Below are 23,600 nucleotides of genomic sequence, written 5' to 3'. Positions count from 1 at the left end.
GGTCTAGTTTTTGATTGTTTTCATCCAAATAATTTTCCTATACTATTGCTTTCCCCATTGAGTTTTTATATCCATCGGGATTAAAAAAGAAGTTTTACAGGATGATCAAGCAACATTAGTAATAACTCAGTACACTTTTTTTTTTTTTGATGAGCTGGTACTTTCAACATTACCTTCTTTGGCTTAAACTGTGAGTAAATTTAAATACTCAAACAATTAGTGAATATTTTTTTATTTTTAAAAACATAATTTAGTAACAGTTTGATTTAAAGTGGTTGTTTTTGTTATTAAAACTAACCACACATTTTTTGCTAACCAATTTTCCTGGGAAAAAAACTAGTTAAGTCGTTAAATAAACTTATAGTTTAAAAAAACTAAAAAAAGGTATTATTGATTTAGCTGTCATAAATTCTTTTATATTGTTTGAATGCTAGATGGTATTTATTTTGCTTGAATTTTACTATACAAATAGTGTAAAATGTGTTCATCTTCTCTCTTTTTATACTTTGTACTTTATAAGCCTGATATACTGTAATCTGATTATAGCATGCCGAGTTTTACTACTTGATTTTGTATGTGTGCTTTTTCCAAAAATGTGCTTTTGGTAATATCATATTTTGTTGTTGACAGGAGGAAAGAAACCTGAAGTTCCTCCAAAACCAATAATAACTCTGAATAATCTCGGTTACAGAGAGAAAACACCAACTAAGAGGTAAATAAATTTTATAATGTTAAGTCAAAAATATTCAATGCAATTTCAGTTATTTTTAGTAATGTAGTTTTATGTATTTAAATTAACCAAGAAGTATGTTTTTAGTGGATACTTGTCAGGGTGTGTGCATATGGGGATATAAACACAGGTGCAGTTCATATAGGCTTCATACTGACACACTCAACATACATACCTGATTGGTTTAGTTGTGGCAAATAAAAAAAAAGGTGTTTTATTTGCTCTTAGCTGGGGACTTTGTATAGATGTTTTTGGTGTTAGGTGCCACTCTGTGTTATATTATAGGCATATAGATGTTGCTCGCATTGCTGCTAGGCAAAATGACTCAATCCATAGAATCAAATACCATTACCTACCCCATCATAAACTATTCTTATGCCTCACATGGTACTCCAACTCCACTTGAATAAAGTCAGAAATTCAGCAACATATCAAGTGTCTACACTTTATTGTCTTTTGTTACAGTTCCTAATTTAACTCTAAAAATGCTTGAAGGATAATTTTCAATCCTTAAATGGGTAAAAAAATAAATCTGTTGCTTGACCATTTTGTTCTAATGACTTCTGTATGTTGGAATTTTACAGAAAGGTAACTAATCTTTTTTTTTAACACATTTAAAAATGGTTACCATTCATTTGTAGATGTTAATATAAAAATCATATTTTTAGCTACTGTTTTTCACAATTCAAAACTTTGTCAGCACATTCTAGACTAGATTTACTTTTGAAAACATAATTTGGCTATCTTGCATCATTATTCTTGAAATGTCATCCCAAACTTGACACACAAATTGTAAAAAATTAATTTTGTAATGTCAGTTTTTTTACAAGGGTTAAAAATCAGCGTTACATGTTATGCACTGTAAAAAATATATGTTTACTGTTTTATAGTTGTGAAAAACCAATTTTATGTATGCTTAAATTAAGAATAATTATTAACTATGTATTTCTAAATGATACTATTATTTTTGCCAGAAAGGAAATGCAAACAATGGAGACTGTAAGTAACAACATTGATTCTTCCCTAGCACTCTGCAGGTGGTCATGTCGTTACGGTCTGAAAATAGACAAACCCAGTTGCTTGCACACGTCTACTATTTTTTCATGTACTGTAGCCCTGGTTAAAGCATTTGGCCTGGTGATTTCGGTACTACATTGGGTTCATAATTCATATGTAGAGTTTGCTTATACTGGGTTACTAAAATCACACTTTTACTACATATTATATTCTTTTTCTTTTCAGCCTTACCATGTTGATTCTTACCAGCCTTTAAAAGCATCATATAAAATTTATGTTACTACAAAAAAGTTAAATGAGTAAAACTAAATTAATTCAGTCAGTTCAGCATAAGCAAAGTAACATAAATGAAATTATTTACTGTAATTTAGTGGGAAGAAGCAAGAAATAAAAAAAGGGAGGTAGGTTACAATATTTATTCAGTCAGGTGTTTCCAGCTGCAAACATTACCTGAAAATAAATAAAATTGGTAAGACCAGGAAGCACTTGATTTTTAACATTTTCATTGCACTTTTTTTTTCAATAAACTAAAATCTTTTACAATTTGAATGCAGTGCCTACCTCCTATTAGCGCAAAATAAAAGTGAATATTTAAGGCAAGCAAATTATTGATTGTAAAAACATCAGTGAAGAAGTAATTGTTTTATTCTTATTCACAAATGTTAAAAAAATTTTAAATAAATATATATGTTCAAATTATTTGTCTGATTTTTACTCATCAAATCCTAATTTAACTCAGTGTATATTTTCTGCACAGATCACTGAAAGCACAAATAATCAAATATTATCATTGTCTCAATTAGTTAACACTGGCATCAAATTTTTGAGTGTTTCATCATTATTTTATAAAAAAAAATTCTAATGCTATCCTATGTGTTATTTTTATTTGTGCAATATTTCTGTTTTTCAGTGGTCATGATTCTGGGCATCTAGAAATCTGTGAATCTACTGATGATAAAAACAAGCAGTCATTTAAAGGTTCTCTTCATCCATCAATAAAGCACTCTTCTTTCTGCAGAGACAAACAAAGGCACTTTCAAATGAAGGTGGTAACGTATAGAGAAGAAGCATCTTTGAAGGCGTTACCAAAGCCACCACTGTTACCCAAACCTTCACCTCAGGTCTATCGAAACACCCCAGTTAATTTCACAAGTGAAAAAGGCAAATCATCTCTGAATGTTAGTAGTACTGTTCGACCATTTTCTTTCACGGTCACTAACGTTGGAGAAGAATTTAATGATAAAAATGATACAGACTTTGTGACTAAAGCAAGAAAGATACTAGAATCTGGCAGTACTGTTGTTGAAAAATGCTGTAATGTGTCCTTAGAAGATAAATGTCATAGACAATATTTTAGAAGTGATCACGTTCTTGAGCATGTGAGCTCTGAAAAAAGTGAAACAGCAGCTGATAGTAGTTCCTATCAACGTGCTTTTAGTTTTTTTAGACATGAATCATTTGATGATAAATTTAATAAAAAAATTAGTACTGACTATGCAGTTACTTCTCTGCCAAATTTATGTACTAAAGACAAATGTTTGTTCATAAACATGTCAAATGCAGTTTTGTTAAAACAATACCCATGTGTGAATGCAATCTGTGATACATTTTACCCTGCTGATCTACATTCAATATGTGTGAAATCTGTGGGTGTTACTTCTGAAGCAAAGACTAAGTCTTCTCATATTGCCAGCTTAGTTAGCAAAGACAGTGTTAAAGATGATCTGTCTTCTTGTAATGCAAGATTTTCCAGAAAATTAATTCGTGGCAGTTCAGTTTTAGCTTATAATGTAAAATGTCTTGCAAAACCTTTTCAAGATGTGAAAACCTCTAGTGATAAAGACTATTCAGAATGCAGTGTGAAGTCTAAGTCCGTAAGTTTAATGTGCAGCTCACATAATGTGAAAAATGTATCCTCAAACCTAAAAGATATTGTTCCTGAACATTTTTCAAGGCGTTATTCTCTCCCTTCAGGCTATAAGTCATACCTACATGATGAACCTCAAACACATAGAGGTACGTGTTCTAAATCATTGTGGTGCTTTGAATGTGCTGATGAACATAGAAGCTCAAAATGCAGAGACATTAAAATTTCAAAAGTTGATGTTAAAGTGAAGCCTAGTAAAATCTCTAAAAGTAGTAGTACATTTTATTTGCAGCATGATTTATCTAATAGAGAAGCAACAAGAGTTAGTGACATATCATCAGAGATTTCTGAGTTGGAAGGAAAATGTTCTAATAGTCATAAACTCATAACAGCGTTGGATGTCAATCGACCAGCCAGTGGTTTGAGCGGCATGTTTGAATCTGATGAGAATAGTGATGCACCTAGTTCAGAAAGTTATTTAAATGTTCAGGATATTTCTGACTCTGACAATGAGGAAAGTATTACGAGCATCAATCAACCAGTTACCCTGACAGATGCAGAGAGACAAGAAAAGAAAGCATTTTATACTGTGAGAGAGCTGGTGACTTCTGAAAAAGTTTTTTTGGATGTGCTAAGACTTTTAACTCAGGATTTAAAGAATGCTGTAAAATTTTCAGAGCGAACCATCAAAAGTATTATTATACCGGAGGAGAATTTTTCTAAAATTCTGAATAATCTTCCCCAACTATTGCATTTAAATGAAGATCTGTTGAATGATCTTGAGTACAGGGTTGACAATTGGAATACAATTAAAAAAGTGTCAGATGTTATTGTTAAGAAAGGCCCTTTTTTAAAACTGTACTCTACATACATACAAAATTTTGAATTTCAGTGCAATTATCTTGACGAGTGTTGCTGCAAGTATCCGAAGTTTGCAAGAGTAGTAAAGGAATTTGAAGCATCTCCAAGATGTAAAAAGTTATCTTTGAAACATTATATGATTAAACCAGTACAAAGGATTCCTCAGTACAGACTTATTTTGAGTGATTACCTCAGTACTCAGAACTGTGACTCCCCAGACTATGAAGACACTAAAGCAGCTTTGAAGATAGTTTGTGATGTTGCAGACCATGCAAATAGAGGATTGAAACTGGGAGTAAGTACCTTCTGACAAATAGCAATTTTTTTATTAAGTTATAATATATGTTTGCTAACGTACATTTCTTACACAGCTTATTCTCTAGTTTTGAAATCCTATTTTTAAAAGCATTTTCAAGAAGCATTTTGCACCTCATATTATGTAAAATTAAGCTTAAACCATATAAGAAACTTCATATTTAGAAAATAGTATGGTATTCAAATATTAGAAGCATTGATTAAAAATAAAACGTGTTGCTATCTGTAAATCACATTTTGTGTTTAGTACTGTTTCTTCTGGTATTTCATATTAGGTCTTGATTTTACACACTTATACACATAAATTTTCTTTTGGAATCCCTTATTTTGAATTTTATAAGTTCTACTTATTGATTAAAAGCCAATTAATTTTTGTTTTGTCTTTGCCCATTGAAAACTTGTGTTTATCCATAAACATTGACTAACAAAAAAGCCATAGGACTTTTCCCCTATATGTCCATCATGAATTTTGTCATCGTTAGTAGGGAGAACTGGATAGTTCTGGACCAACAATGAGCTAATTAAAAACACAATAATCTAAATTAGTGACCCCCTCTACTCCCTTCATGTCACCTGTCAATTAAGAACCCATTAATCTTAATTAATTGTAAATGACATGTGCATACTTGTCCCGAACCTCTCCCTCTATGACTCGCCATCACCAACATCTTCTACCTCCCCCGCTGCTGTCACTTAAAATCAATTATGAGTCCCATTAATTCCAATTAGTGTGTATGACTCACCATCCCTTCCCTCTATCTATCGCTAACACTCACCTTTATGGGCCCCCTCCCTCTCACTGTCTTGTGGTGTAAATAAGATGCTTATTTAACAATGAAATTACCTTAAACAAGGGCAAGTTGTTAACTTGTGATTTACTAATATCTATTTATAGAATTCTTGTGGGTTTGTAGCTGGTATTAATAAAATATTTGTTTTGTGACTTTTTTCTACTTTTTTTCTTCTGGGAACAGTGTTATATAACGTGGTTTGTATGTATACTTGTAATAAAAAATGACTTGTACCAAAATGACAGTTCAAAATCATTATCTTGAAAGTGAAGAGAACATACACTTGTATATTTCTTCCATATAAAGGAATCCCAGTGAATTCATCTTACTTACTGCTTATAGCAAATTAATGATTTTCAGTGGAACATAAATGTATGGAAGATTACTTCCTTATAGCATTACCTTTTAGGCATTATAGTGCTTTCAAATCATTAGTAAGCTAAAAATTATTTAACCTCAAGAACTCGTGAACAAAAGGTATATGGGAAAGGAAATAACTCACTATGTGCACCGTAAGCTAGATGCAAGTGAGACTGCCCCTGTGTCGCTAGTGACTTCATGGGCTGTTGCTTCCTGTTCCTGTCACTCATATCTCGAGAACCAAAGCTCACATTTCCACTGGTACTATTTTTGCTATGTTATGCAAATTTTTAAGCCTACTTACTTTCTCCGCTGCCACCTCCTAACTCAAATAAAATATTTGAAAGTGGTAACATTAAAATTTGCCCTTATGGTTGAGGGCCTACCGGTGTTGCGTTTTATTCTGATCGCGGAATTAGTGGGCGCCACCACGTGAGTGGGCTCGTGGACCCAACTGGAAACTCTTACTCACGGCATCACGTGGCCCGTGTGCGGCGAGATATTGGCCCTCCTGACTCCGGCGTCGACACCTGTACCTGTACCTAGCCCGCTCTTAGCATCGGGCACGCTCCTACCTAATTGCAGTGGGCTCTTAGGGCATCCCACACGCCGTTGACCGGAGGAAGGACCCACGTGGCCCCCAAATACAAAAACACGTGACTTCTTTAAGTTGATTTACTTAGACTTTACACACCCTCGTACACTCATCTCTTTACACGGTTGAAACTCACGAGGCACGAATTGGTATAGATTGAGGATGTGGACCACACACGTGGCTGCCCCAAGCTTTTACGTAGAGTGAAGACTAAAAACTCCTGGGAGTATAAAAACTATTTAAGACACAGCCCCCACCGACTGAGAGAGCCCCCGAGGATAAGAATAAAGCGGTTTAAATTAATTAAATTTACAGAGCTACCTATCATTGAATCAACGTTGCTGTCCCCGGGGTGTCTGCAGAGACGTCTGCCCTCGGCCAGCTGAAGAAGGAGACTTGGGCGAGCCAAGGCTCGCGACGGGAAACATGGCGTCCTTTGTGCCTAACACAATTATCATTATCATTTGTACGACTGCGTGCCCCGGGTTATTATAAAGAATAACATGAACCTCTTACAAAATTAATACACACATACCCATGACCAATTTTTTCTAAAATAACTACTTGTACATGGAAAACAGTTTAAATAAAGCTTTATATTAATTCCGTCGTCACCCGCTAGGGAGCGTCATTACTTTACTAAAATTATCTAACTAAGAACAAAAGAGCACTCACTCGGCTGACCTGCCATAACATTATTTAGGGGTTGAAAGAAAAAGGCTTACAATATTAATTTAGGTGTTTTAGTGGTACGGAGCACTGAAGCTAAGCGCAACCCCCCCCCCCCCCCCCCCACTTTCCTCTCCCAAAAATAAAACTGTAATTTTTAAATTCAAAAAGTTTACTATTTGTTGGGTTTCAGACTAGAGATGTGCATTAGAAAAAATTTAAAGTAGACAAAAAATATCATAAAAAAACTAAATAACTCATGTTACGTGGCTAGGTTTGGAGTATTTTTAAAATTTTTATTTTTACTGTGAATTTTGATGTGACTTTTAAGTTGTTTTATATATTTATTTCAGTTTGCCATTATTTGTTGTGTAGGATGGCTTGAAGAAGCTGATGCAGCTGCAGACCATGCTGAGAAACTATGAAATTATCAAGCCTGGACGAGACTTAATAAAAGACGGAGAGTTATTTAAGTTATCTCGGAAAGTGATGCAGCCTCGTTATTTTATTTTGGTAATTACTGTAATAATTTTTGAGTGAGATAATTTTGTGTAGTGAGAATTGTTGTATTTATATACAGTCCATCGTGAATATCCAATATAAGTCATCACATCACATAAGGTTTTTCATCTGCCCACTTGCAGTCAGCCCAAAGCACATGCTCTAACATAGGTGCATTGTCAACTAATTTCTACTGCAGCCAAACACCATTGTAGATAGTTGGTAGTGGTGCAGCAGGTTCTTCTTAAGGAGCCTCCACATGTTGACATAGTGATCACATTCTTCTCATGTTGTGCCTCTGTTATTTGCTTCATGGTGGTACAACACTCACAGTGTAGAGGACATTGGTTCAAGTCCTAGCCCAGTCACGGTTATCTGAAATAACTCCAGGTTGTTGTGGGACTGTTTCTTACTACAGGCCATGGCCGATTGCTTTTCCGATATGCCTGGGCTCTGTTGTGTCACTGTCTCTGACCTCTCCCTCTCAATCATACTATAAACCCAAATAAAATAGAAAATAGAAAAGAAAAAATAAACATGATTTGGGGTGACTCCCTGTGTCCAATTAGTCCTTGCATTTCAGGGTATTCTGTTTCCATTGCATCAGTACAAACAATCTTTTTTCCACAGACATTTGTAACAATGTTACATTGTCTGTGCATATTGGCATCATCTATTTGGGAAATTTTATGCACACACATGCTATCTTGCTGCCATGTAGGCACAGTTAGCATGCTCATAAATTAGGTATATTTGATTTCATTGTAATGAATTGTACTTGTGACATGCAAAGTATGCTACTTTTTTTCTTTGAGTGCAATCACAAATGAACTGCAGCATATTTCGACATAGCATGCTTTTGGTTTGTACTCATCTGCTGTAAAGTGGCCGAGTGACTTTAGAATGCAACTATTATGAACAGGTCTTGTATATTTTTAAGTTTTTTTCCATATTGTTCCTCCTGTACACCAGTTAGGTTTTTTTAAACAGTTTTGATACATCATGTATGCTTGATTATTACCTACGTAGAAAATAATATTTTTTTATTAAATCTGTGTCAACTCTGATGTTATTAATCTCATTTGTTAGAGAAATTTTCACTATGGAGAATGTTTCTGCTTTGTCTGTCATATTTTTAGTAATTGATTGTCAAGATTAAAGTTGTGGAAATTATTATGAAATGTTCAGTTTTGTTTGCTAAGAGCCATTAATTGAAAATTTAAAAATTCCATACATACATACAAATATGTCATCCCTGTTGTTTGTGTTGCCTTGTACTTTTAAGAGTCTGTCATAGCATGCCTAATGCAGTCTGTGGCATGAATAAATGCTCTTGCTAATCAAGTTCACCACAGACAGAAGACTATCTACACTTCATAAATCAGTTATCACATTATTCATGTAGCATTTATACATGTGCCTATTCATACAGTACATTATTATTCGAATAATCACTCAGAATTTTCCAAGATTACGATGCAGAAAGAAGCGATATAGTATGTTATTAAAGCTATGCTTCAACCTCCACATTGGCGTTATTGCATTTTGACAAGTTTTTACATTATGTATTTTTAATTAATGTTTCATTATGTAAGCAATTACTATTCATTAATTTTTTATCAGATGTATTCTAAACTTTATATGTTATTTTTTAAAATATCAAGCAAATATTTATAATTAAAATATTTTTACTGACTAATGGCATTCTAGCTTCTCACTTGAAGTATGTTTTCTGTGTCTCATTTTCGAAAGAATTCTTCATAAGAATCTGGAATCAGTATAACTGAAATACAAAAGTGTATGTTTTAGAGGCCCTAAGTCTTAAGGCAGCCAAATTGACTTAGTCATTCTATGTCACACACTAGAGATATATCTTGCACTATAGCCTTCTTAAATGATAAAAAAAAGTGTGCGCGTGGAGTACACACACAACAGAAGTGAAACTTCTTGCTTGTTAGGTATAGATAGATATAAATTACTAGTGTTTTTTTACTGAACAAGAGATAATAATTGAGAATAGTAAGGATGTGGGTAACATCTCAAAAGAAAAAATGCCTTTTTCCACGCCCTGAACTCTCGCATCTGTTCACGGGCACTTTTTGGCACCTCTTTTGGCGGTTTATTCCCATGTTGCCTTCGATAATACCTCTTGTCTGCTTCTGCTTTTTTATAATTTTATGCATGATGTTAAAATCTCGGGTGAATAAAATGATAGAACAAAAAACACTCCAATCAAACATAAATTACACTTAGTCTGTCTCACAGGTCTATAAATACTTTTGACATCTTCAAATCACAGTGTTCACATACCTAAAATAAATTACATTTATAAAGCTCACAACATGTCTATATGTATTTTTTACATTTTCAATCATACTATTCACATAAAAATGAATCATACTTATAAAGTTAATTGCACAAATCAATGACTCATTTCCATGCAAATAAATAAAAATTAAAAATATGGTAGCGTGAATCGTTAGCCTTACGAAAACTGAGGAGTAGACAAACACAAGCAGCGTTACGAGAATTCCGTAGCATCGCTCCTGCGTCATTTCTACCTCTCCCCTGCCGTCTTCTCTTCTAGCCGTTACAACTAGCATATAGCATGCTACGCTACGTACCTATCCCCCCTCCCTGCCGTATTCACATTTGACTTAAGTGGGGGATTGTAAGCTATCAGTTGGTGTGGAAAGTTGGAAAGATTGTAAATGTTTATGTTTATTTTTTTGTTTCACACTTTTGTTTTAATAGAAATATTAAATATTGTATGTACTAATAATAAATAGGCATAATTGGGAAATGTGTGCCATTATTTTGAATATACTGTACCATATTAGCATACTAGTAAACTGATGATATAACATTTTTGCTAGTTCAGGTCGTGTGTTCAGTTATTGACTTAACTCACAAAATATACAGTATGTCCATAAAAGAATGTCCCAGTTATAAAATTTAATAGTATCAACTTTAAGCTTTTAAGAGTGTTGGTTCAAGGTCACAATTAAAGAGTAACTCGAACAGTTTTAGATAAGCGCATGCATGAGTACTGCTTTATTGTTTTTTGTGCTTGCAGCATGAAAGAATGGCTTTTTCCCCAATTATTAGAGGGTAAACGTGTAAATTTTATTTGGCAACAAGATAGAGCCCCTCCCCATTGGAATCTCTTTGTACGAGAGTGGTTGAACGTGGAAGTCCCTGACCGTTGGATTGGTCGTAATGGTCGAGACGACAGAGCTCTTTTGCTGGCCTCAATGTTCACCTGACATAACGCCATGCGATTATTTCCTTTTGGGCTTTATTAAAGATTGTGTCTACGTTCCGCTGCTGCCTAATGATTTGCGAGAGTTGAGACACAGAATTGAAGAGGCTATTATTTTTATTACTCTGGACGTATTAACCAAAATGTGAGAATAATTGGACTTTAGGTTGGTTGTATTGGACTTTAGGTAGGTTGTGTGCCATATGGACACCCTGTAGTTTGTGCTGCAGGTTTCATGAGCATTGTGATTGAATTCTTATTTATTTAAGAATAAAAACTTGTCTTTACACTATATCCATAATGTTACTGTGCCAGTTGAAATAAGCTCATAGGTTATGTTAGCGTACACTATAAGATTACTACTTCTTAATGTGTCATCTTTGGTGAAATTTATTTAAAAACAGTGTGTATATATTTCAATTATTTTATTACACAATGTTAATGTCTCCTTAGCTTCAGTTTCAATAGTGATTGAGTGTAGTTTTATTATTTCTTAGAAAGCTTGTGAGAGACAAACTGGTTAGAGTAACAAGCTAAACTAGGTTTTGTTTTAAAGTACATTGTAAGAAATTTTACATGTTTGTCACCTGTCGTATATACAATTTTAAAACTCTAAATAACCAACATTTTTACATTTGAACAATTTTAAGCAATTTTTTGAGTTTGAAGGGTTATCAGTGACAGTTTAGATTCTTTGATCACACAATTCTCTGCAATATATAACCTAAATCACTGTATTTTGTTTATCAAAAGAATATATATTTGCTAAATGTGACATACTGGACATAAAAAAAACATGTGTACTAACAAAAAAGTGTGTGAGCAATGAAGAAAAACTTTGAGTTTGCAGGAACATAATATGTGTTTTGGTTACAGTACAATATCTTGTTAGAACATTTTTTTAAAAAATTAGTATGCTTCAGATATGATGACCATAGTATTCTTTAGTTTATTTTCTTTGTTAAGTCCATCCAGGCCTTTTCATGTTCTTATTAGTTCTTTTATTTACTGCCTGATCTGGATTTTTGTCCTTAATTTAAACTACCTACTGTACTGAAAGAACGTAATAAGTATTATTATTGTTTGTGTGGTTGTACCATAAGTTAGCTTTCATGTGATAGTGAGCTAATAGAGGTATTCTTAAGTGTTTACCTCATAAATTGTTGTATAACTTTCACCAGGTATGAATGAATAAATTAAATTAATTATGCTTTATAATTTTTTTTTCTCAGCTGAATGATTGCCTCCTGTGCACATCCTACATTGGCTCTACTATTCATTCAGCAGAGTCAGTTAAGGTAAACTATCAGTTACCTTTGGATAATTTAAAAGTTTCTGTACCAAAAACTCAGGCATATGAAAATGAATTTAGCATCATAAGCACTCAACGAAGCTTCCGTCTGTCAGCAAGGTATGTGAATAATGTTAAATATAAAGATAATTTATTATATTTTTCTATTGTTTATAATTGTAATATTTCTGTCGTTTACCAATCTGCAGTGTCTTTCTACAAGTTCAAGTGGAACAGAAAAAACATGCATTACTGCCATTATAAATGTGTAAATATACTAGGCTTGTGCAAATATTCAAATTTTCGAATATTCATATTTGATTCAACCTCGAATACTAACACTTTGAAATAATGAATATTCGTTTGCTTACAAATATTTCACATAGCATGCCTTGAGACATATACGAAATACACTGTTGAGGTTAAGTCATTTGTGCTATATACTCTTTTTTGATGTTTTAATGGGATTTAATTAAAAACATGAACAATAAACACTGTTTTAAACATGCAACAAGTATTCTAAATTTTTTCCACTACTGTTTTGCTAAGCAGTTACAGAAAAATTATGTGAACAATTCAAAACACAGCATTTTGTCATTTAAAATTTAAAAACAAAATATTATTTATGTTTGTTTGCTCACACATGCCAATAAAGGGGAAAAAAATAAATAAATGCCAACAACCATAGACTACAACACTACAAAACAAAAACACTCCATTACGATGGTTATTAAAAGAAGTGAACCCCATAGTTTTAACAGTGAATATATCAATACACCAGCCCCTCGAAGTAACGCTCTAATTCGTTCCAGGAAAATAGAGCGCTAATCAAAACAGCGCTAATCAAATACGTTTTTGTCATAAGAGTGCATGTTATTCATAATAATTGGTTCTCCAGCCACTGAAATCCGTTTGTTTACTTTTCCTTATATGACATTTATTTCGTTTAAATGTATGTATTTACATACTGTTAACACATCTAAATACAATTTAAGAAAAATATAAATGTATAAATTGCATTTAAAGTTCAAATAACCTAAAATAATACTATATTTAAATCACAGGCGGCATAATTGAACTGTACATAGCCTACTAACCTCATATTTCCTTACGAAGAACATGTATACGTCACATTTTTTAGTTAAAAATAATAGTATTTTTAACATATAAGCTCTGTTTGAATGTTTAAGAATAGAGAAGAATAAATTTTACGTTTTCTATTAACAAAATGCTATCTTAAAACACTAGCGTAAATAAGGGTATAAAACGAAATTCGCAACTGTTTTTATAGCATGCATGAGTAACTTTGTGTATGCACGACTAGGAGTCAGCGCAGCCTGTCATGCAAGATGTGAACTAGCCTCGAAAGCTTCCGGCATTTCCCACTAGAGCTGCTACTGAGTTGCAAGACGGCATAGAATGTATAAACATTAGCTAAACACACACGTAGGCGTCGGAAAATTTATTTACGAAATATTATTTACTGTGCAATTTTAATTAGGCTTTAAAAATATGCGATGGAAGCGAATAATTAGTACATAAAAAGGTAATATCTTTTTTTGAATCGTCATAATGTTTGTGTTACACAAGTGCCGTCTTATTTTTAATTTGTTGCATTTTGTTTGTTACATTGTGCACGTATGAAAATAAAAAAAATTATGTGGACGAGAAAGAGCACTACTTCAAATCATGCCCTAATTAATTGGCATCGTTACTTCAAAACAGCGCTAATCAAACAGCGTTACTTCGAGGGGCTGGTGTAGTCCAAATAAATCTAATCCCATGTGATACAGTAGTAGCTTACTTGCTGTATGTAACGTGATGAAACATGTTACAACTCAAAAAAAAAATGATAAAAATGTATATAATTGTTTCGGATTCCAGACAAAATTAGCAGAAATTGTGTCTATAATATTGCTGAACTAAATACAATTTACCCGACTGCCGTTAACAATGTTGTAGGGTTTGAATATGTAAATATGAGCTCATTTAATCAGTAATTTATGAAATACAGCATTTTAATAAAAGATACAAATTTTTCGTGAAATGGATTTGATTTTACGGTATTTTGTGGTTCACGAAAATTTACTGTATTAATATGTATTAGATTCTGGAAGACAAGGCTAATAGGAACTGAAATGAAAGGTTGGTTTGCTTTGGTTAGGTTAAGTTAGGATATCTCCATAATTAACACATTTTTTTCTTTCAAAATTTAAATATTTTAATAAGCATTTTATGTATAATTACTATAGCTGACTAACCTAACTAACTTTTCACTTCAGTATTATTTGTCTAATTTCTGAAAAGCCACTACACATTTACTTTCACTTTCCCTTTGTATTTGTAACATGTTAAAAAAAATTTTAGTGGAATTCTATTTCTCATTCTTACTATTTGAATTAAATATTCATATTAGAGAATAATTTGATAATCATATTCAATTCAAACTAAAAAAATGGATATTTGCACAGGCCTCTTCCAAGGAGGTGGTTGCAGATGCACCACTTTGGCATTACACTTGCCCATATATTGCAGTCATTGTTTAGTTTAAACCGTCAGGTATTATTATAGACTGTAATAATGTTTAATAGATTAAAATATATGTATTATTTGGCATAGGAATAGAAAAAATTAGTTCATATAGAAACTGGTGGATTATTTTTAGGTGTGGAGGTTACAAAAACACTAGCAAATTATTTAGCAAAGCAGTTTGCAATAATAACCGAGTCATTTGTGATAGAATTATTACCATCAGAGATGGTTTTTGCTCAAAGTCATTTCTCATAATGTGTACATAGTTCCAGAATATTTTGGGATTCTGTTTTAATTTTGTTATTAATATTGATGAGCCAAAATTTGTTATCTCTTGCGATTAGAAACTTAGATTCTTTTTGATAGTAAGTAAACAAAGAATAATAAAATTGGTTCATGTTGCGTTTATATAATTTATGATAATTTTTTTTTTAATTTTATGTAAAGGCCTGAATAAGTTGTTTAGAGAACCAGTGAGAATATTTAGATAATTTCTCAGACTTTGGTATTAAGTTGTTTGTATAATTGTTCACTGTGGAAGTTAAATAATCTACCATAATATTTACATTATATAGGCCAAGGTAAGTCACCAAATTTTGAGTTTGTGAACGTAGAAGGGGCATTTCCATTCTTAGTCCCTATGTTCAGTTTTATGATAATCTCAATGGCAGGATGAGGTAGGTCTTCCTTAACTAATGGATCAAGGGCATTACTGACCAAACAGTGATCCAAACTAGTAAAACAAAGATCCAATAACCGATTGGTAAGTTGAGAGTAGTTGAATTGTGTTAAATCCATAGCTGATCCAAAATTTGTCAAAGCCTGGGCTTTAGATTTAATACTAGAATGTAAAATACTATTCAGTGTGTGTATATTTGGCCGTCAACACCTGGGACATTAAAGTCACCAACTACTAGTAGATTGTCTTGGGAATTCACTATTTTATCTTCAAGATCTTCAAAGTACAATTCATATGTTGAAGGTGTTGTTAGAGGAGGAATGTAGATTTTACCGATTATTAGAATTTTACTATCATGTAGACCCCTAAGGGTGGTACAAGGCTATGCCTCTAGTTTTCTCCATTCTTGAATATCTGGTTGCTTGTAGTGTCGTCGTTCCTCCGAAGGCCATAAAGCCCGGCCTCCACCTGCCAGTATTAAACCCCGCTAACGGAACGCACCCCTAGCACATTTCTCGTGAGTCAAGCGAGCCGCCGACGCTGGTGAGTGCCTTCCCAGATACGTCCATATGCCAACACCACCAAACAGTTCTCACGCATCATTAATTGCTGTGATTAATTAAGTGATTTTTAATTAGCAGAACAACACTTAATAGTGAAAGTGCGTCGTAGGGGTGCAGCGGTTTCCCCCGTGGGAAACAGCAATTAATAAACGTCCGGAACGTCCCTTGCGGCCTTCCGCCAATAATTAACCATAGTGTTAACCAACCTAATTTACCTCCCTGTTTTTACTTGCAAATAGCCACTGGAGTAGTCAACAAGTGACAGACAGTCTCCAGCTTGACTTTTTATTTTCAAATATAATTAATCTAAATTTTGTTATGTATTATTATTATTATGGGCCTTCCGCCAACTAATTCAGACAGATGTCATTAAGATACGAGTGTTCTATAAATAATAATGACTAATTATGATTATAAAATTGTAATAACAGCACATTAGAAAGTTCGGCGCGTCATGACGCTTCCTCCCCTCCCAAGCCGGCACAAAGCAGCAGTAGAGTTTTATTCACGGGCCGGGGCGGACGTGTGATCCCGCGGGGAGACTTCAACCTTTGTGCTTCTGATTCGTCATGCTGGTAACTATTTTAATTCGCTAAAACCTTTTCCTCTTTTCTCTATCCGCGTGTCTCCGCGCCCTTTTCCGGTGCAGGGCTTATTCCAGCCGCTTTAATTTTTGCTCGTTGCGGAACAAAGGTTTGCGACGCAGCCACTTTACGGTCCGGGCCGACTCCCGCAAACAGAACTTTGCGTAATTCGTCGAGCATACGCCTGCCGACTACAACCTTACAGACTTTGCCATTTAATATTATCTTCGTGGTCCCGCGACTCACACAGGTGAGCCCGGGCACGAATCTATCTACAGCTTATTATGGGAGTGGCCGTTAATCCACCCAAACTCTTCGTCGACCCACAAATCAACGTAGGGATCTTGTTTGCGAGTGCCGCAACGTAACATCCATGTAGTACGTAATTAATTATCAGTGTGAGTGTATGTAGTGCCAATGTGTTTTTGTCAAGTGTAATTGTGTAACTTGTGCCGCCATCCACACTATGTGAGATGCGAGATTAAAAACCAGCGACTAAATACTGTTTCTTTATTTCGTAAACGTCTTCTGGATAATTAGGAAACAGTCCTCTATACTGTTTAGGGCCAGTGCTTATTAGAAGTAGGGACTCCCTCCCACCATCAACAGCCGTCGATCCTAGTGGAACACACAGGGGCAAAAACCCACGACCACCTCGGTTAATTCTCGAATTAACCTGGCGCCCGCCGGAGATTTCCTTTAGAGCCACTGAAAACCACTAGGACTGCCCTGGGTCTCGATCCCGAGACAGCGGGTGACGGCAGTGGCATGTTTGTTTTCTTTTCGGTCCGTGTACGTCTACGTTGTAGTTTTGTTTGTAGAACAATTAGAACATAACTTTGCAAGGTTTGATTGCTTTCTCAGTTTTTCCTCAAGCTGTTTGTTTATGGTTTGATTAGCCTACAGCTGTCAGGAATGGTTGTCAGGGTGCGAATCAAGAACCCTTTCTTTATGGTACCTCACCTAGTTTTTGCTCATGTTTTTCTTTAATTATTAGTGCATATGGTTTTCTTGTTAACAAACATGTGAGGACAAGAAAAATTGCCGTGTTTAATGGTACAGTCTGCCTGTTGTTGTGACTGTGTATGTCTTTGGGCTGTGAATAAATTGGTAGTCTCTTAAAATCAAAGGTTCTGAGTGTGTTTACTGTATAGTTATTTTGGCAAGTGGCCATCTGTGCCACAGAGGTTTTTAAGGTTGTAATCCTGGGGCTAGCTGTTAGTTTCCCAATCTCTCTCATCAGTCCATAGCAGCTGTGTTGTGGTCAGCTGTGTTCGGAGGGCCACACTGGCGTGGAAATTCTAATGCTTGAGAGTTTATGAACCCTAGACCTCAAAAATATTGTTTCAAATACATTTGATGCACAATGTTATTTTGGATACTTCGTATAATACATTTCAAATGGCATTTCTTAGAATAACCACTAATAATCAATTAATTGAATTGATTTATTTATAATCATACAGGTTTGGCAATCGACTTTGATGTTTGCTTAGTATCTTTTTATTTTAAAAAAAATTATTAATATTATTAATTTTGGTTCCCTATTTTGTGATTGGTTTTTAGGTCATCTGAAGAAAGAGATGAGTGGGTAAGTGTGTTAAAGGATGCCATTAGGGAATACGAGAAAAGAAAAGAAAGTTTCAAGCGAAAACCATATGTTGCTTTCAAACCAGATGAAGAAGTATCCTTTCCGGCATTTAGTTTGGGGAAAGATGTAAGTAATTAATGAAGTTCATCTTTTGTGTACCTAATATAAAAGAATAGTTGAGGCTGTTTGGTAAATTTTACAAAATTTTTAATAATTTGGTTGTGGATGGAATCATATTTTTATGAAATCCAAATCTAGTATTGGATTTCATAAAGAATTTCCCAAATTTATTCTCAAATCTGAATCTAAATCTGAAGTCAGAAAAAAAATAATTATAAATGGATATCTACACGTTCAGTATTTTGTAAATTTTTTTCCCCACAAGCATTTCTTAAATTGTTTAAAAAAAAATTTTATTTTGTGATTTATTGGAAGCAAAGTTTCTTAAATCTGAATCTGAAAGACTACCTTTAATCTCCCCCTCTAAAATTTTAATAGAGGTCTCGATGGTCAAAAATGAAATGATGTACAAGATAAAAAAATGTTACCCAACTTCAAATGCTTCTTCATAGCACTTTTTCGGCTTGTGCCACCACGAGAAATGTTCCCACACTTCACTGTCATTTTTACCATGTTGATATTTGTTACATGTTCTTACATTTGTTGATTATTCAAACTTCATTCTAACACAAACACCATGCCTTCTGTTATGCATGTATTCACGAACTGGATGTTTAACTCCAATGGAATGATTTTAATGCTACCATTGTGATATTGAGTAACAGTCATGAACTAGTGCTTGTCTGAATGAGGAAAAAAAATACCAAAATACTCCATTGTAGTTTCAGTAGTTTTTAGGCCATTATTTTGTATTGTTTAGTTGTAAAAATTTGGCTTCATTAAAAAGCTGTACGTAATTTATTGCACTGCCTGAAGTTTATAGTGACCGGCTGCTAAAAGTAGAATTTTAATATGAATTTTCATGATTCCCTGAGCATTACTCACTAACATATCCAATAACAACTGCAAATTCCAAAAAAGAAAAAATTATCCAATCAATTTATTTTTTACATTTTGGTGCAATATTCATGCTAAATAATTACATTAATTGAATTTAACGTATTGAAAGATTATGTTGTGATTTAAATGAGTTTTTTTAATTGAAAATGCAGATATTTTATGATTTTTGTTGCATTATGGTACTTTGTGGTGTATTAACTTACATTTTTGTGTTATATGGTGCATTGACGTGCTTTTCGGTGTTCTTTCAGTTTTAATGCAGTTAGCTACAGTTGAAATTGGTAATTACTAATGATTTTACAGTATTTTAAATGTAGCTAACTTAACCCAACCAACCATTTTTACGATATATCAGTATTTGTAATATGCATCCCTAACCTCTTGTTAAAACAGTTGACGTCGACCGGGGCTACGCCCTCCCTAAGCCCGATGTGCCACGTCACGCCGCAACTGACGCCCCTCTCCTCCCACCACCACCCTCTATTCAAACCTCCCGCCCCGTGCGTGTGTGTGTGTGTGTGTGTGTTGGGCGCCCGGCAAGAGGCGGTGCTAGAGTCGGTGCAACAACCCCTTTCTTTTATTAAAATAAACATAATGTATAAACCTTTTTATGTAATAAAATATCCCTAATTGTCACGCCTCAAGTTTTAGTAAGTAAGGACGGCGCAGCGCCCCATGCGGGCATCTGCAGAACTACCCGCTAATAGTTTTTAAACTTTAATAAGAAATAACACCATAACTAAAGGTTGTTAATTATAAATAAGTGTACTTAAATTATGTTTGTTTTTTAAATAATATTTGTTTGATTAAGTATGTTACCGGACGGCTGCCCGGTAACAAAGCGGGCAACAAACCCTTCCCGGCGGCCATGATGCTCTGGTCTCGTCAGTCTGTTTCCGTTCGCCGCCTGGAGTAGGAGCGGCCCGCGCACCTCGTCAACTTCATCTCTTTTGTTCACTGATCCATTAGTTTCCGTCGCATCTTTAAATAAATCTAAAACCTTGTAACTTCTTCGAGGCCTGCTCCAGGTGGTAGACTCTTTCGCCTAAATATTTGTTCTCCGTTTACGGATATTTCGTACTCGTAATACGTGATTGACTCTCGAGGCCAGGCCACGCGGTGACCTGGTCAGCCTATAAACTGGTTATCACCCGCAACAGTGTTTTTTAGTACTTTACGTAAAACTCTTTTAACATTTTTGTAACGTGCCGTGTAATAATTCGCCTGTGCAAGTTCGCTGGTAATAAAATCACTAGCTCAGAATGTGTGGTTCAGTGGTCACGTGTATAATTCCCTGAGTTTCGAGGCGTGTGGGACGCCTCAAGAGCCCACGAACACGACGCACGAGGGGGGAGATTAGCCTAGCCCCACACGGGTCACGTCACGATCCTGAGCCGAGAGTTCGTAGCCGGGTCCACGTGCCCTTCCACGTGGTGGCGCCCAAATTACTCCTTTTCGTCCATCCGAAAACCCCCCCCTACGACACAGTAAACTACTTGTATCACAATGCCATCTTAAGAATGATTGGAAAACATGTTAGAAAATTAGGAAAAAGCATTTTTGAAGTTTTATTTATTTGTTTTAAAAAATGAACAATTTTTTTTAATAAAAACTATTTTGGATTCCAATAACTATCTCAAAAAAATATGCATGTGATCATCTCTAACTTTCATAAAATTCAACCAAAAAAATAAATTAATTCCTGTCAAATGATTAAGACACATGATAGCTACTTAATAAAGCAGTACCCCATTGCCTATAATTTGGCATAAACAGGGATGTACCTACAGAATGTGTATATTTCTAGATACCATTGTAATAACAAGGGATGGGGCAAAATATACATAAAACACTTAACATGTCTTCACATACCATTAACAATTATTTCTTGGCCTAAACTATAAAATTTCTAAAACAAGCTAGAAGATTGGTTAATTCCGTATTCTTTTTTGCATTTGTTTTGAAGTTTTCCAGGAAACGTAAGTTTCCTCAACTTGAAAAACATCATTTTTTACATCAAGTCAAGTAATAAATAATAGAAATGGTATGTAAATATAAAATGATTAGTGGCTTCCCTTGTAAACAGAGCCAAAATGATTTTTTGCTAAATAACCAAATATATGAAGCTACAGTATGTGCAACTTTGTGTTTTACACGCAGCACAAAGATCATAGTATCCCATTTGTGGAGTTATTAATATTGATTGGCGCTGTAATGAAAAAATAATATTATGTTCCAGACATCAAAATACTTTGTATTGTAATATGTTTCCTGTGCTACAAATTGTAACAATCAAGACCTTCGTCTAGCTCACAATATATAAAAACTTGAAGTTTTCTGGGTGCCAAAAACCACTTCAGTTCCATAGAATTTGACTTTTAAAGTATGGCTGTTTACCTTGAAGATTGCCTTGCATAAATGAAAGAAGTCATTAATAAAGTGGGTTGATTAATTTTTTCTTTATCAAACACTGAACACAGCTGCCATTTTCAGACAGTAATATTTACATCAGTAAAACAAAAAAAACTCGCACAACTTTTCAAAACAAATCGGTTCATTACTTGGGCATGACTTTTACTTACAGTTCATTTAATTCAATCCCACGGTCACTTCTGGTGCACTGTACAAATGGCTGATAGACCATTGTCTGCTCGATGTGGCCACCGATTTACCAAAAATGGCTCCAACTGGGCCTATGCTGCCGCCTGTGGTCATAAAGTTCTAATCAACTGTCTGAAATAAGGTTAAAAAAAGCACGGTTTGAACCACAGGCGTTAATTCTTCTCTTTGTTAGATTAATATATTAAATTGGCAAGCCACTACTCACGCTCCTACTCTCGCAGATACCCAAGAACCGACGAACAGTGCGACCTATGAGTCCAGCTTCCTGCACACTGAGAAGAAACTGCACTAATGATGCCATCAACAACCAATCATAGCGCAGCTCACTCTTTCGACTAATTACTGAACACTTTTCAGCCATGAAAACGGACCATGATGATTTGCGACTTTGCCCATAAGACACGTCACGTAATCTAATTTCCCATACACATAGTACACCTGTCTCTAATGATGATGGAAATACCTCTCACAAGAATACACAGCTATAAAATGATGTAAAACCTAACCAAGTATCATTTATGATTATAAAAACATGTTAAATCTTTAATGAAGTCATTTACATAGTGGGAAGTGCAGTAACCTAGGTTTTTACAAAATCTATGATATACTGCATGACATTTTCAAAAATTGCGTTGATCAACTCGTGGAAACAGCTGTATTTCACCCCAAACTTATTGTTTTCCACAAAAATGTTGAAATTTAGAGAAAATCTTTTTAAAAGCCAGAATTTGGTCATTTTGCACTAATTTTACGCTTCACCATTTTTTTGGTGTCTAATATCGCTCTTATACTTCTATATTATTTTTATGAATCGACTATTCAAGATGAATACATATATTTATTGCAATTTTATTTACATGATTAAATATTAAAAGTACGGTATCTTGGGGAACGGTAAGATGTGCCAGTGTTGAATTTTTGAATTTACCACATTTACTCTAATATTTTTTTTTTTTTAATTTTCCCTAGAATCTCAACTTTTTTGAATACTATAAATTCAATGGGATTTGAGGAGTGTTTGAATATCTGAATTTTTGTTGCCTTTGATTTTTCTTTGAATCTTTTGCCTTGACTATTAAATTTTAAACATTTTATGGTATGTGAGAGTTTTAGGATTTGTGCAGTTCATCCCCACAGAATTGTTATTAAATCTGATCACTTATAGCCCTTTTACGTAACTTTGTTTGTTAGTGATACATTTGAGTTTACAGCTGTCATTGTATTTTTTATTCTTTGCCAACTAAGGTTGATATAACAATAACTTTCTGTCTGGCCTAAAAAAATCCAAACCTTAAATAAATAAAAAAAAAACAAATTACAAACAAAATTTCTTACTTTCAGGCTCCAGTCTGGGTTCATGACTTCCGTGTAACAAGATGTCAGTCTTGTACTGAACCCTTCACAGTAACATTTCGTAGGCATCACTGTCGTGCCTGTGGGAAGGTGAGTTTACTATTTTTTTGTTTAAGTCTGCTACCAGTAAAACTGAAATTAAGTATTAAGTTACAGTAGAGTCCCGCTAATCTGAACCCCGCTGATCCGAAAATCCGCCTAATCCAAACAGGGCTAGGACAAAAAAAAATTAATTTTTATAACATTTAAGAACTAGGAAAAGTAAAGAAAAACAAGTTTTTGCAAGTAATGTTGTACGTTTATTAATATGTACATAAGAAACTTATAATTTATCTATTTCACTTTCTAACTGAAAAGAGGAAAAAAAATAGGATTACGTACATAGTACTTAAATACA

General features: G+C 34.3%; 1 protein-coding gene across 7 annotated transcripts in view; it reads left to right on the top strand.

Annotated features, from left to right (window-relative positions):
- LOC134529879 (FYVE, RhoGEF and PH domain-containing protein 6-like) overlaps window positions 1–23,600 on the top strand; it is an 85,380-nt gene that overhangs the window by 10,337 nt on the left and 51,443 nt on the right. For 5 of the 7 annotated variants that reach the window (XM_063364436.1, XM_063364439.1, XM_063364433.1 and 2 more), the window contains exons 3-8: window positions 631–712; window positions 2,658–4,770; window positions 7,581–7,718; window positions 12,201–12,379; window positions 18,184–18,334; window positions 23,192–23,293. In XM_063364436.1, coding sequence (XP_063220506.1) covers window positions 631–712; window positions 2,658–4,770; window positions 7,581–7,718; window positions 12,201–12,379; window positions 18,184–18,334; window positions 23,192–23,293 — 2,765 coding nt within the window. Of the gene's footprint in view, window positions 1–630; window positions 713–1,972; window positions 2,149–2,657; window positions 4,771–7,580; window positions 7,719–12,200; window positions 12,380–18,183; window positions 18,335–23,191; window positions 23,294–23,600 lie in introns of all 7 variants that reach the window. The other 2 variants (XM_063364438.1, XM_063364437.1) reach the window with 2 other exon arrangements.

The sequence above is a fragment of the Bacillus rossius genome, chromosome 2 (assembly GCF_032445375.1).
Source record: "Bacillus rossius redtenbacheri isolate Brsri chromosome 2, Brsri_v3, whole genome shotgun sequence".
NCBI lineage: Eukaryota > Metazoa > Arthropoda > Insecta > Phasmatodea > Bacillidae > Bacillus > Bacillus rossius.
Note: the sequence above shows the minus strand (reverse complement) of the source record. Positions and strands in the feature narration are given on the sequence as shown.